Here is a 15,473-nt window from a genome sequence, read left to right on the forward strand (position 1 = left end):
TACTCCAGACTAGAAGGAATACAAAAATTTTTTGAGCTTGCAGAAATGTAGGGTAAAGTTAACTAAAGACACCAACATCGGGCCCCACTTCCATCTTGAAGAGAAGCAAATGACTCCATGGAAGTGATACATGTATTGGAATATAATGCCAATGACATCCCTAATATGGAGCAGATATATGATCAAACACTAAAAATTAGGAAGCTTCTGAAATACTTACTGCTTTTATTAGTACTGAATTTTCTTTATCATCCGGGTTAGTTATTCTGTTTAGTACAGGTATCTTTCTGGGTTGTATTACCTTAGATCTAGAAGACCAATATGGCATTTGACCCTTCCCTCTATGAATTGAAATGGTAAAAATGAGACATGTTGCTTCATTCCTCCTGCCTCACTGATGCCCTAAGATGATTACAGGTATCGCTTAAACATACTGGGACAAATTAAATCTTTTGCAAGTCAATGCAGCTCCGTTGCTTTAATGGAATTACTCATTGCTATGACACTGACCCTTGGGCTCAGATTTCCCATGCGCCACAGTTTGCCATCTTAAGTCAGAAGCACTATGGAGGCCCTGGGATATGTGGATTCTGCTCTAACATGTATGTTGCTGAGAAAATCAACAACTAATGAGCATCTATATTGTTATTCCATGTTTTGCTCTACTGACACAACTGAGAGCAAAATTCTGAATATTTTGCCCAAGCACAGCAAAGAATAGAATTGGTCCGGAAAACTTCCAGGGGTGAATGCAGCAACATCTTCAGGTCTTCCCCAGCACTGGCAGTTGAACGAAAGAGACTTTTCTCTTCCCTTGTGGAACAAATTCACTTAAGGCAACCAAACCTAAATAAACCTTCACTTGTATTTTTACAGTCTATATCCAATATAGAACTGTGACTTTAAACTTGACCCTATCAACTAGAGAAGTACCACTGTCTTTACTGTACATTCATTTCACTTTTGTGGCAGTATTCAAAGTCCTACTTCTCCAAGGAGGACCCTCCAGTTCAAAGATCAAGGACCACTCAGTTTATAAAACTATAATTAGGAGTGGTGAGCTGGGACCATTGCAGATTTCATATACTCCCTCTCCATTGGAAGAGAGTCTTTAAATCTGCTGTTTTACAACTTAAAGGAAGGGTTGTCTTGATTAATTCATTTGGTCATAGTTCTGAAGCTGACAAGGCATCTTCCAGGAATTTGAGTCCCCTGGGATCCTTGTCATCAGTTTTTAAATGTATGCTTTTTTTTTTGTGGTTCTTCTCTGGAAGCAGTCTGCTTGGATTACAGCATTCATCTTAGAAACATTTGGTATTTTCTGTTACATGAAACTGAAAGGTATTTCTTTGCTATCAGTCTTCTGTAAAGCTTTTCAATCCAATGACTTAATTCAGGCTTGAAGAAAAGAGTGAAAAAAGCTTCTGGACACAAGTCAGCAAAATTCAGGAAGCAAGTGTCCAAGGGTGTATGTAAAATTGCATTCAATGACTTCTGAGATTTTAGAAAGAAATTCTAAAAATGTCATTTAGCTCCCTAAACGCAGGAATGCATGTTGGATCAGAGCGCTTTGCTGAGATTAATCTCCCTGAAACCAAAGTACAAGCCATGTAATGGTTACCCCAGCCCCTGCAAGCCAGGTAAAAAGCTGGAAGGTTGTGAAATAACTGAGGAATTACCCAAATGTCTCCAGGACAACTGTCTTTCTGTAAAACCAGTCTCATGGTGTGTTTTGTCCTTCCCACTTTATCACTTCTTGTAAAGGTCTCTTAAAGCCCCCGGGTAACCAGTGTGTGGGGAAAAAGCATTTCTGAGTGCTGCGATGTAGGGAAGTTTCGCTATTACCCCCGGGACTAGGCTGTGGGATGTCTTGGTGCGGTGCAGTTAGGAATAGTCTGCTCCTGTATTGGATTGCTGGGATGTACTGCTAAGAAATGTGGCACAATCTCACCCAATGGGATTATTTCTGGAATAAGGTATTATTTGAATAATGTCACTACATCCAGGTCTGTGATACGAGTAAATCTCGCTTTTCATATGAACTGTAGTCCTTGGAGGGGTGAAATATAATCCTGAACAGAGGTTCTATTTACCACTTAAGCCCTATTTTATGGTTTAAGTGCTGACCTTGTACTGACCCTCAGCACAGGGCTGAATTTCACCCTACAGCAAAAATCTGCTGGCTAGAGCAGCCGATTAAAGAAATTTGGGCTAGGCTTTTTACTATTTGCAAGACAATGAAAACAGGCTTATTTTAGACAAAAATGTTTCTGATTTATGAGAATTTTAGTGCAGAAAGGGGCTATTTTGGAGAAAGTCTTGAGATTAGAATTTCAGTTATATTTTTGGCAGGAGAGCAAGGAAGCCATTTCATTAACTTTTCACTGGAAGTTATATATGGAGGGCATTTGTGTACACAGCTGGGCAGCATAAAACAGGAGGGCTTTGTGTGAAAATATCCTGAAATGAAATTTCATTTCTGTGCAACTTGGATCTGCGCTCCTGGGCCGCCGTGGCCAGTTTTGGATGAAGCCGTAGGAGGGCAGTATTAGGCCCTCATACATCTCCCCTTGCATTTGCAATGGGCGCAGAAATAACGAACAGATCACTGCTGGCCCCTGTGCAAAATCAGTGTCACCTTTTACAGCTTTATGTCAGTCAGATAAGCTCCTGCCCGCTCCCACGTATCCATATGGCTGTAATCATCAAGTGATACCAAGAGATTAAATGTTTGTAAGGAACACCAAAAGCCACATGCTGAGGCTGGTGTGAATTTAGCTCTGCTTTGACCTCCCTTCCCACCAGATGGCTGCTAATCTGGCACTAAATCACCACCGCGGTGGAAAGAGCCCCGGTGCATGTGGAAGAGGCAGCTCTGTGGTCGTTTCTGTGCTGTGCAAGGTGGGAACCTCCCTGAGTCAGTCCCTGGGAGTGTTATTCATCCTTGGGTACTGCGTTTCTAAAGGCATGTCTTGTGTAGCTTCCAGATTTCACAGGACCCTCTAATTACTGTGCTTGATTAGGAGCCTGCAGAGACGTATGTTTCTTGGGGTGTGATAGTCTGCTGGTTGCACATCTTGCAGGTGCCTGAAACAGGTGGGGACACAGACCCACGCAGGGGAAATTCCTTTAATATTACCTTTAAGTTATGTTGGTCGTTTTTTACACATGTATATTCATATTTTATGCACTTTGTCATTTATGTAATTTTTTTGCAGGTCAGGGCAAAACATGTATAAGTGGGGATAATGTGTGTGCTGAGGATTCCTGCTTTAGTTTTTCAGGGCAGAAATGCAGGTAACTTTGCAAATTTTCCTTTGAAAATGAGCCCATGTTTCTCTCTGCCCTGATGTTTTCTGGACGTTGGCATGGGCAACTCCGTATCTCCATCCAAAACTACCTCCCATCTCCAGTGAAGATCTCTTCCCCTTGTGAATTGGCAAGCAGAGATAACTCCCTCCACACCTACACAAAATAGGAGTCATTGTCTGGCTTTACTCCCATGTTCCAGGCTTTCCTTCAGTTGGTTCTCATCAGTGCTACGGTTGGACAAACAGAACTGCCTTTTCTTGGTGCTCGTTCATACCAATTCTGGTTGATTTGCACGTGATGGTCTGATGCATACCCTCCAAACACAGGTTTTCTCATCTATTGTGTGATCTTTGGAAATAATAGCCCCAAGGAACGTGCCATTCTATCAGAAAAGATTGCTGGTATAAATTATTCACCCTGAGACATCTTGGAATAGGACTGTGATCATTTCTTCATTCTTATTGCCAATCTCAACCCAGGGAGTCTCTTATGCTGTTGTCCAGATCCAGACCTCAGTGCTAAGGAGGTATAGGGATGTTTTAGGACTTTCTGATAGTCTGGCAAATCCAGAGCACACAATTACCAGCTTGCTTCCCTGTTTACATTATTATTATTATTATTTCATTATAGTTCTTCAACCTTCTAGATGCTGTGGAGGACCTCAGGTCCTCCATTTAAAAAGCTTTGTAAGATAAGCAAGAAATAGAGAGGGCAAATGTGCCGTTGTCTGTTAAAAAAAATCAACCTAGGGCCATGATTACGTAGAATTTTCTCTCCAAGACTGTCCTCTCTTGTGCAGCATTATTTTCCCCTGTGTCACCTTTAACTTCTGTCAGTCTTCTGGTGCACTCGTGGCAGGGGTGCGGGAGCGCAACAGTGGCTGCAAATGACTTACTGAGAGGTAGAGGCATGAGAGGGACTGCGTACGATGTTCCTGCTGATACGATATCCTATATGCACAGCATAATGTTTTTCTATAATACTTTTTACAAGACTGGTTTGGTTTCTGTTTTGCTTTGTGGAAGAAGTTTTCCCCCAGAATGAGGCTTCGATTTCTACTTTTAGATATATTGAGTCAGAAACAAAGTATCTTCTTCCAAAAAAAGTAGGAGATAAATAACTGGTAGCCAGACTAAATCTCCCCTTCCCCTGCCCTGATTAAACAGCTTGTAATATTGAAAACCAATTAAAAAAAAAAAAAGTATCTTGATGTTTACCTACTGCACTATCAGTCCATGAGCTATTAGTTTGCAAAGCATTAGGAAAAAACTGAAGTCTAGGAAATATACTAAAGCCACAGCCTAGTCTATATTTTTTATTTCTGATACTATGTGGTTCATGATTGTTTCTTTTAGAAGGAACAAATAATCAATACAAAACCATGGATAAAAATAACTTTTCTTTAAAACTGGTTGCTAAAAGAACATATAGTCTTCTTACTGTGCCTGATGGAAACAGTACAAGTCTGTTCTCCACAATTCATTGTTTATTGGAATGTCTGAAATCTATATGTGAGGTATTTTTAAAACATTTAAACATAGAAGTTAAGCTTCTGCTCCAGACAGTTTGGTTCACCATATTCTAAAAACCCACTGTGTACCACAGAAGTGCTTGAAGCAAAGAAAGAATAATAACATTTTTAAAAAGCAAACTTCAATATAAGATAAAATAATGTTCATATTCTTATCTCAGGGAAAATTTCCTTTCCTTATGAGACACGTTTCAGCTATTTATTGGCTCGGCTGCTGTACAAGACCTGCAAGGGCCAATTCTGTTCTGTGGCACCTTACAGAGAAGAGATGCCAGTAGACAGCGTTTGGCTCTTTCAGAAAAAGAGGTTAGCTTCTGCAAGTACTGAACAATCAAAACATTACTAATGATCTAGAAACTCTGAATGGGGTCTCTCCTTAGGAAGTGGAGAAATAAAACACTGTGGATTAGCATCACTAAAGTGGAATGAACTTGGCATGTGCAGGTGTGGGAGATGCCACCTGGCTACTGGAGTAGGTCTGGACCAGAGGATAGATAACCGTACGGGAGACTGAGAGCCCACGTCGTCAGTCTTATCCTGCTCAGAGACGTGGACCGGTTAAAGTCCCCTGTACCTTCATACTCCTTTTGCAAAGTTGCAAATCTTTTGCGCTCTACTCTATTCTGACGGAATACCTATCCAATTCAGCTACGTGTTTGCTGTTTACAAGCTGAAGTGCAATGCTGTCTTGTAGGATCGGACCCAGACCTCACTCAGCTGTATCGCGCTCTGTGATGTTCAAATTGCAACTCTTCTGCTTGCAGAGCTTTTGCTGAAGTTAGCTGAGGCCTTGCAAGCAGAGGATTTTGGGTGTCCAGCCAAACAAAGCCTGCGTGCTGGCCAGTCAGCTCTGCTTGAACATGTCACTTCCATTCTGCAGAAGTGTTGCATAAACAATGAAGACTGCAAGGCAGAGACGTTAATTTAGGCCTACTTTATTGCAACCCCTCTTGCAGCTAAAAGATCTAACGTACAATTAACTACATGAGCTTAAAATAGTGATGCACGTTTTATGGATGACATAATAGTGGCTATAAATGAGCCTTTTCCTCAATACCTCCCTAGTTAATGTATTCAAAATATGAGGTCACTTGTTGAGTCTTCCCAAAATACTCTTGTTAGGATTAGAATATAACTGTTCTCATTAAAAAACATAATTTGCAGCTAACCACAGATATTTAATATGTATCACGTGCATCTTGAAAGGCATCTGCTTTGAGACACTATTTAATTCATGTTCTTGTGTGCGTATGAAATACAATACAGAAACTCTGCTATCACCAACAAACATACATAAAGACATAATAAGCTATGTACTAACTTGGAAAATCAATTTTTCCAGCAAGAAATATATCCTAAGAACCTTCCTTCTTTATGCGTGCACGTACATGCGATAAGAAAACCTTTACAATAGTTTGTCTGTCTTCTAAATAGTTTAACTAATAGAATGTAATATTTGAAACACCAGTATTTGACACAAATTATTTACTTAATACCTGACATTTTTCAGCCTTTAAAACTGGAAAGGTCTTCTATACTTGTTTTTAGAACTTCTCTGCTTCTGAGAGTCTACATTTCATAAACCGCTGACAACCGATGCTACTTTATTCTAAGATAACACACTGCCAAATCCAAAGATTCAGGGTTGATCTTTACTCGTGTTTGAGAAAACCAAACAAATATTAATCCAATTCAGTAACAGCTTGAGTTAATACAACCTTTTCATCAGAATTAAGATGATGGTCCGTACTTCTTAGTGGCTTATAGTTCAGATCAAATAAAATGTCCCCAGGAATGCAAGGAAATTAGAAAAAATGAGCTTTCAGGTTACTTTAAAATTTAGTAATTTAGGCCTTTCTGTACCATCAGCAAATGTACATGCATGTTTCGTAGAAGTCAAACTATGGAATTTATGTGGTAAAAATTCCTGGCCATATTTAAGCTTGTAAAGTATTCTTATGTCTTTTACTTAAAAAAAAAAAAAAAAAAAAAAGAGAAATATCTCTGAACACAAACCAGTAACTAATAACTCAGCAATGTAACTTACCTTTTTTCAGCCAAGAAATATTTTGCTTGTCATGTTCAAAACTTTCTGCTGGTTTGATTTTTACCTTGTCTGTCTCGGCTTCTGACATCTGTGGGAGAGAAAAGAATTTTGGGATGTCAAGTTCTTTTAAAGAAAGTTTCTGGCAAAGAAATACGTCCTCTGTTTAGGTTCCTGCTATAATAAATTGTGCTTACTTACACAGACACAATTTTTTCTGCAGATTATTGATACTGTGTAATACCTCAGTCATTAAATTTATGTTCTGTTCCTAAATGCTTTATCAATATTACATAGTTGCTGTTTGTAGATGGATTCTTTTGTAATGTAACTATAAATTCCATTATGAAATGAATGAGCGATATGCTTGTAGCATGCTGGTAATAGATGTACACATAACACGGAATAGATACGGTCTGGCTAAAAAGGAGGCATCCAGTCTGCCTGTTTGTTGTGGTTCAAAGTTGCTGTAAAGCCTGCTGTCAGAGAGAGGTATAATTATGTGAATAATGATAAATATTTATAAAGGCAACTTGAACAAAGTGGATCCAAAAAAATTTTTACTGCCACTTGTGACAATTTATTTGCTGTAATGCAAAGAATCACATGCAAGTTACAGTACCTGAGGGTATTATGTATACGGTAGCTATCAGCCCGTACACTGTGGTTTACTTCCATTGCCTGCTAGGAATAAGATTAGGCTGTCCGGGTTTCTTCTAACTGTTTTATATTTTCACTGAATCCAGTTAGCTAAAGCATTTCTCTATTTTTACCTGTATCTTCCAACCGGGGGTGAAAGCAGCAGGGTTCAGACGCCGAGGAGGAGTGCTTTCGGCCAAATCCCTCGCTGTGTGTTGATGTCCAGCATTCCCATACACTGACAAAACCGAAAGGATGAGCAGTGCACTCTCTGCCTGCCTGCTGTGTGGTGCTAGATTTGTCTTCCTGCCAGAATCAGCCAACTTATTGCTGAGGGTTTTTTTTTTTTTCCCCTTTTTGTTTGCCTGCACTTCTAGAGCTGGGTAGGGTAGGAAAGGAGGGGGGTAATCAGCATCCCAGCACTAGTGGAGTGATAAAAAAAATTTAAAAATAAAAAGCTTTGCAAAAAAGAAAAATTGTTTTGGAAAGGTTATTACTGCAGTTCATAACCCAGTGAATCTGCAAGAGGAGGGAGAAAATAGAGAACTAGGAAATTAATAGCGACAAATCAGATAAACGTGTCAATGTTTTGGCTAAATGTAAGTTAGAATACTGAAGGATGTAGAAATTAGACCCTGAATGTCTATTTACAGCTGCCACTTTGGCAAAGAAATGGTCTAATCCTGTGGGAAGCTGAGTGCTGTGACCCTCCTGAGCTCAGGAGGGTGAAACCCATCATCACCCAGGAGGGCAGGTCTGCAGAGATGAACGGTCGTTACCTCCGTTGCAGCAAGGCTGAGTGGTCTCTAGCGGGGACAGCCCTTGCGCCGGGTGGGCTTGACAGCAGCACAGAGGCCAGGGGGACAGTCTGGACTACTCCGTACCTTGAGGGCACTTAAAATTTAAAGTTAGTAGTTGGTTTTAAAAATTCTCTTGCCGTAGTTACCAGCAATATTGCTCTAAGGTTAGTAGGAGTAGAGTGAAGCCTGAAAAGAACAAGATTTTAGGGTGCTCAGATGTTGGATCTTACTTTTTCTATAGGACAAAAAGAAAATGTCACTCTGCTTCCCAGAACTGAATTTTGAAAGTGGTGGTTGCAGAGCACATTCAGAATTACTCAGTTATCTTACCTTTCAAGCAATATTTACAAAAATTTCAAGCAGCATTTGTCACCAGATACTATAATCCAAGATCCCAGTGCTTAAGTGTGGCCAATAAATAATAACATATTCCCTTTGTTATGACAATTATCTTCCTTTACTCTCCCATCACATGTCATTCTTGCAAGAAAAAAAATGTTTTCTTTCTTTTTTTTTAATCTCCTGTGCCAACATGACTGAGATTCTTCTACCATCTTTAGCTAATTGTGAATTGCATGGTAAGTGCCTACTTACATCTCCAAATTGCAATGATTAGTCTTGCATGGTTTGAAAACCTATTTTAAGCAGGGTACTTTGGGAATAAGTGCAACCACAGGGGGGAAACATCTAGGGGTAATATTTTAAGATCTTTGTTGCATTCCCCTTCCATGCAGCTTTGAGAATCATGTATTTTCAATTGCAGTTCCCCTCTTTCTCCTAGAAACACCTAATTTTTTTTCCATGTTGTTGCACCTGCAGTGCTTTAAATTCATCAGTAGTGTTGATTCTTCAACTGGATTTGTCAGGGCAGGCTATAGAGTTCCTGGTGGGTCCTAATAAAATCAGCTGGGCTCCACACAGATCAGCCTGGACCTATCTGATTGCAACTTGGACCTGATGCTACTGTGCATTTCAGAAACACTGTTTAAAATGAAGATATGGTTGTTTTGGCACCCCCTCCCTGTTTTTCTAGAGATTTTGTTGAAAGACTAATGTCTACCAAAGAAAGTAAAACAGACAAGAAAAGCCTCTCCAAAACCACAGCCCAGAACACTGCTGTTGCTTGTAATAACAGCCCCTGAAGTCTTGTCCTTAAGGGTTTTTTCACTTAAGCTCTCCTTGAAACCAGCAGGAGCTAGAACTGAGTCTAGACTCAGACTCCAGGAGTGCAAGAAACCAGCATTGCTGACAGCCCGTTGCTAAATGCATCCCCCCCCCAAACCATGACAATACCAATTTGACAAAACCAAGCAAACACAAACCTGACTTTGTATCTGTGCTTCAACAAAGATAATGCAGATCACTGTTCTGAGATGATCTCGTCATCTGCTGCTCTCAGCCGAGATGCCCTGTAGGACCCCTCTGCGTGTTGGTAGCATGCAAATCTGCAGAAGTCACCTAACCTGAACCTCAGCCCACCAGTGAGTTAAGAAAACATTAAATGACTTTCCTATTCAGAGTACTCTCCATTGCTGACATTCAATTAATGATCCTAATGTTTTCAATCCAGGAACATTAAATGTAACCTTTCTTAATCTCGATCAACTCCAGTTTTCTACTGAGACATGTTTCAGTGTGCTATTTTTTTTTGCCTCATTTAATTAAGTTATTTTGGATAAATGCATCAATATTTCTGTTTCCTAATCAATCTTAAAGGAGTTAGAGGAAAGACAGGCTTGCCATGCATTCTCGGTAATGCCAGGCTTTGCAAAGGAGGAAAAAACCATTATGAGAGAAGGTCATTAAAATATTGAGTAAACTTGTTTCTATTAAAGCTGTAATTGAATTTTTAAAGCCATGTCCCATTTTAAACACCGAACTTTAGTTTATGGTTTGATAATTCATTTCACTTTTATTTTATAGGTTTTATTTTATAGCTATTAAATAGCTATGGGCCATCACTTGTTCCTTTTCCTTCCAGATTGTGAAATAGGGCATTTATATGGAGGATTAAAAAAAAAATAAAAAATTTATAATGCCAAAATAGATGTGATATCAATCAGTTGCCAGATAAATGTACTGTATCAAGTGCTTGTTGAGATTTGAGAGTATGTTTTTCTGGTCTGCTCAACTGGAAGTGCATTCAAGTCTTTACAGAGTTGGAGAATAGGAAACTTTAATAGGTTATAATAACCATCAAAGCAGAGGAAAAAACCTCATTGTTGTCCTAGCAAGCATCAAAACTGTCAAGGTTTCCTTGTGTGCTTAATGTTAGGTCAGGAGTCCAGAATCAGATCCTGTCCTGCATCTGAGGGAGGATGTGTAGCTGTAGCCAGGAGGGTTTTTGGTTACATCCATAGGTACAGCATTTACAACATCATACGTCACTCCCTGAAGTGACTTTTTACTTGATAATATCAACTGTGTGCCTAAAGTTGAATTTTCCAGCATGAATTTTCCAAGGCACAGCATCAGATTGAGCAGTTACTACTTTCCCGCAGAATCCAGGTAAAATTTAGCCACTTGTCCACTGGCAAGTGGCGCTCTGTAGCTTTGGAATACCCCACGCTGCAGTAAATGTGGGGTTTTTTAAAAAAGTATGATGAAACTATGCCTTTGCTCCCTTTTGCACCCTGGGGTGATCATTTCCAATAATAAAGTGAGTATAATGTGATGTGCCCTGTCAAAGTTAAGGAATCTCCTCTTGATCATGCATCTGTAGGTAGAATATTAAGTTGTGGGAACACGATACACAGCCAAATTATCCTGGTGATTACATGTAAAATGCATGGTTTTTTAGCCGAACCATCATGTCCTGTGAGTGTTTCAAATGCAAAACAGCCTGTTTATAAAGACTACCTCAAACTGGCACTGACAAATGATCTATATGCTGCAGAGGCTCTGAGCAGTACAAAGGCAGTAGGATTTTACTCCCCATCACTCTGCCTCGTAGACACTCGATAATTTTTCAATAACTGTGTCCTGCAAGGGGAGACACAGGGCTTTATTTCACTTTTCCACTCAGTGCCACTGTAGGTCGGTGAATGTCTGGGAATATGCTTAGACTTGGGGATGGAATGAAAGCTTGAAAAGGGTTGCAAAGGCAGGTTAGCATAAGGTCACTAATAATGTAGAGGAAGCACAAACCAGTAAGATTAAGAATGCTCCGTATTTCCACTGAACAGTAAAGAAAAGAGAGAGACTGCACGTCTTTCATCTTCCAAGAGGGCAGGAAGGAGGTTACTTGGTGTCTGTGCTAAAAAGTGGTGATGGGGACATTGTTAGGAGAAGATGATGAAGGGCAAATGTGAAATAAAGTTAAGAGGATGATAGTGTGGTGCTGGGATGGGGAAACAGAAAGATCCAACCTCTAACCCTGGAGCCACGAAAGCTCCATCCAAGCTGGGAAAGGGCCTCTCAATGCAGCAGTATGCTTTGGCCATTTTCCTTCCTACCAGCAGCAAACTCTTGGAGACCCCAGTCAAAATTAAAGCCCAGGCTTTATGATGGTTTTATAGTAACATACGGGTTAGGTGTGCCTTTGTATATCCTGGCTTCAAGTAGCAAATTCTCCCGTGCTGTTTCATATTTTATCCATCACAGGCCAAGTTCTGCATTACCTCTCTGTGTGCTGTCTTTATAGATGCTTCTGCATTGCCCTGGAATTTAGGTGGGTGTCTTTGGTTGGAAAGTACCTTAAACCTAAGGGATTTTTTTTTTTAAAGATATATAATGTGTTATGGGACAAAAGGCTCGGTTTGGTGCATTTGGAAAGGTGGATGAAACAAGTCCCTTTGGACCCGTCCAGACCAAGGGAGACCTGTCTGGACAAATATTTTAAAGCCTCTTGGGCTTTTTTTATTTGAAAGCCTCGTGGAGGGGACGTATCCTTTGGCAGATGGGTGTCGCCAACAGTAACAAGACTTTTATGGGAATGTACAGGAATTAGTGTGACAGGTGCAAAAAATGAAGGTTCTATCTTTATTGCAACGGTTCATTATTACTGTCTAGAAACCAGCTATCTCGGATTATTGCAAGGCCCCTAGCTGAATATTTTTACAGGAATTTTAGAGAATCTCAGGAGACCTTGTTTAGCTCAATGCAGGATCGACTTTCTGTGTGTCTCCTTGCCAATACTCAGACAACCTGTTCTTGCAGTCCTACAAAGACATCCAGGTATGTGCCCTTTCCAGGCAGTCTACTCCAGTGCTTTTCTATCCTGATAACAAACACAAAACCTTTTCTTGATGGCAAACCTAACTCCTCCTTTGCTGCAGATTCAGCCCATTACCTCTTGTCCTTTCTGTTCTGCCTGTGCAAAGCTGAGTTTCCTATCCCTTTGCGATAATCCTTTCAGCAGGTAAAGGAGCATTCTCACATCTTCCCTCACCTTTTTTCAACACTTACATGTGGATCATATTCATTAGCCTATGATCAATCTAACAATTTTTGTTGGAGTGTCACCTTTCTGGTAATGTGATGTCCAAAAGTGGTCACGTTCCTCCTGAGGCTTTGCCCACATGGGATAGAGCAGTGAGGATACTGGCATGTTTTACAAGTTTTCTTCCTCTTTATATGTCCTGGTACGATGATTGTCTTTTTCATGAGAGCATGCAATTGTTGACTTACGTTTGGTTTATAATCCATCCTGTTCCCCAGATTCTGTTCCGCAGCATAGCACCATAACCAGTTGTTTTCTTTTTTATGCAATTGATTATTCCTACCTAAGCATAGGATTGTGCAACTGTGCTTCCTGAGCTTCATCCCAATCTTCTCCATGCTGTCTCCTTGGTTTGTGAGATCGTTTTGAACTCTCATCTTGTCCCCTAAAGTGCTTGTTAACTCTGGCCTGTTGTGGTTGGACTGGTGGATGTTTGCAGAGTTCCTGTGGAAATCACTTGCCTCTGCTATATGTGCATTTGGAGTAGGTCAGAAATGAAGCTTTGTTTCCCAAACTGCACTTCATGGATGGCATGTGTGCCCCCACAATTTGTTCCCTTGCAGGAATCCATGAATACCTTTAATCTCTGGCTCTCTGTGCTTTGATGAACTACTGAGGCCACTTCTTGACTATCAGTATGACACATCTGTGTGCATAAGTACGTATGTGGGGCCAACAGAAAAATCCCTCACATTTTCCGTGAGTGCAGAGTGCGTACTGGGGTTGCTGACAGCAAGATCACACTGTCTTTAACATTTGCAAGCCAGGTAGGCACAACAGTCATTTGCCTCATCGTGTGTAAAAAGCCAGTGGCAAGTATTTTTTAATGAAGAGGAATGTGAGCACTTATGGACTCCTTTGCTGACTGGCAAAGCTTGACAGCACCTCCCTAAACAGCACTATCCCAGATAAGATGTCAGCGAAAGCACTGCGCTTTTTAAATAGAGAGAAAACTGACTTAAGTATTTTCCCTTCATGCTTTTAAGCAAACTGCTTCCCAACAGTGGTTGAAATGTGGTCGCCTTCTCGGAGGTGCTCTGAGCAGACCTGAGAAGGAGGGGTTTTGTCTAAATTACTTTTATAAGAAGCAGACGAAATTAGACCTCTACCTTATTTCAGGAAGATGTTAAGAGAGCTTGTAGCTTCCTTGAAATCAGCACTACGGTTTCTCAGCTAACCACTACAGAAATGAATTTCTTGTTCTTTTTCTAAGTTTGTTTGCCTTTGTTTAAATCCTTATCAGGCCAGAGAGAAGACAGCAATAGAGAGAAAACAGCAACTTTGTGAACCCTTAGGTAGGGTCTCCCTGGGGTACAAGAAACCTCAAGCTCCTTCTGAATGATTGTTAGCTTCTAGCTGGAGCGAAACAGGTCTAACAGGAGACATTAAGAACTCATCCTAAAGGAACCGATAGGTTGGTGGTTATGGGAGTTATCTGGGATCTTTCTTGATAGTGCCTCTATGAGATGCTTTGTAAGGGTCTGTGATTTGGACTAGTGAAATGAGAAAAATTGTGAAGTCTCAAAATTGTGTGGAAGAGGAAATATGTTTCCTGCCTGAGGACATACCACTGCAACTGAAGTCAACGTGAGCTCTTGGGAGTTCAGCACCCTGAAAATAAGGCCTGATGTCTAAATGAAATTGAACTTCAAAAAGAAAAGTAGTTTTCTGGCCCTTTTGGAGCCAAAACAAAAAAGTATTTATTCTATTTGATCAGCTATTCACAAATGATGCCTTTGTATCTTTTAAATAACTACAAACCAAATTTAAAACTGGAAGCTCTCATCTTTGATGTTATCTGCAGATAAGATAGAGCTTTGAAGCACTAACAGAGACTAATTGGAACAGAATACCAATACAACCAAAAATTAATGGAAAACACAAGAACTGTTTGGAGCGCTATCACTCTAAACTGGGACCATTTCTTTTCAAATGTTATAGAATTTCAGCAAAAAAGTGCGGTTCTCTGGAGTGTAGATGAAAGAGGAGAATTGTCTGATTCAGTGTAGCATGATACTTCAAAAACAATCATTGGGTTTAAAGTTATTTGTACATATTCGTTGTATTTTTAAGTATCAAATTTCAAATATGTAACAGGCTGGAGGAGGGTAGGGAAGGTGTGTCACAGGCAAAATAGTATCAAATTCATATTTTTATTTGAAACAGGCTCTTTTTTTCCTGTTTTGTTTTGAAGACAGCTTTTCCTTCTATCCTGAGCTTGAAAAGAATTTGTCAAAGTTGCTGGAATAAAAAAAAAAAAAGTAGTGCTATATATAGAAAGCATGCAGATGAGAATAGAACAAAATTATATCTGCAATCAACCCTAGACCTGAACACAGATAATAAATTGTCATCAGTCCTAACAGTATGCGAGTGACACAAAGGAGACTAAAATTTGCCCTGGAGTTTCAACTCATGTCTCATAGGCCAACCCTACTCTGATGCTCTGCGAGGTTTGGTTGGCTCATGGTGAGCCAAACCAGGGAAAAGAGCAAGAGCAGAGTGGAAATGTGCTTTGGAGCTATTCTGGGGAACAACTTGCCCTGGTGCAAGCTCAGGCAGCACTTTGGATGTGCAGCTTTGCACTGTGGGCAACCTCAGACCCTAAGCTGGGATGATCCTGTCCAAGTTTGCCCAGGTAGTGGAAGTGAGATACATATGTTTGTATCCTTGCTCCTAGTAGTATATGAAGGCAGTGTGCTCTCT

The 15,473-nt window shown here is 40.2% G+C and overlaps 1 protein-coding gene across 2 annotated transcripts in view; it reads right to left on the minus strand.

The window, feature by feature from the left end:
* MDFIC2 (MyoD family inhibitor domain containing 2) overlaps positions 1-6,978 on the minus strand; it is a 45,561-nt gene extending 38,583 nt beyond the window's left edge. For both annotated transcript variants that reach the window (XM_075762584.1, XM_010307733.2), the window contains exon 1: positions 6,891-6,978. In XM_075762584.1, the coding sequence (XP_075618699.1) occupies positions 6,891-6,978 (88 nt within the window). The remainder of the gene's footprint in view (positions 1-6,890) is intronic.
* Positions 6,979-15,473: the final 8,495 nt, after the last annotated feature.

This window comes from Balearica regulorum, chromosome 10, assembly GCF_011004875.1.
Source record: "Balearica regulorum gibbericeps isolate bBalReg1 chromosome 10, bBalReg1.pri, whole genome shotgun sequence".
Classification (NCBI taxonomy): domain Eukaryota; kingdom Metazoa; phylum Chordata; class Aves; order Gruiformes; family Gruidae; genus Balearica; species Balearica regulorum.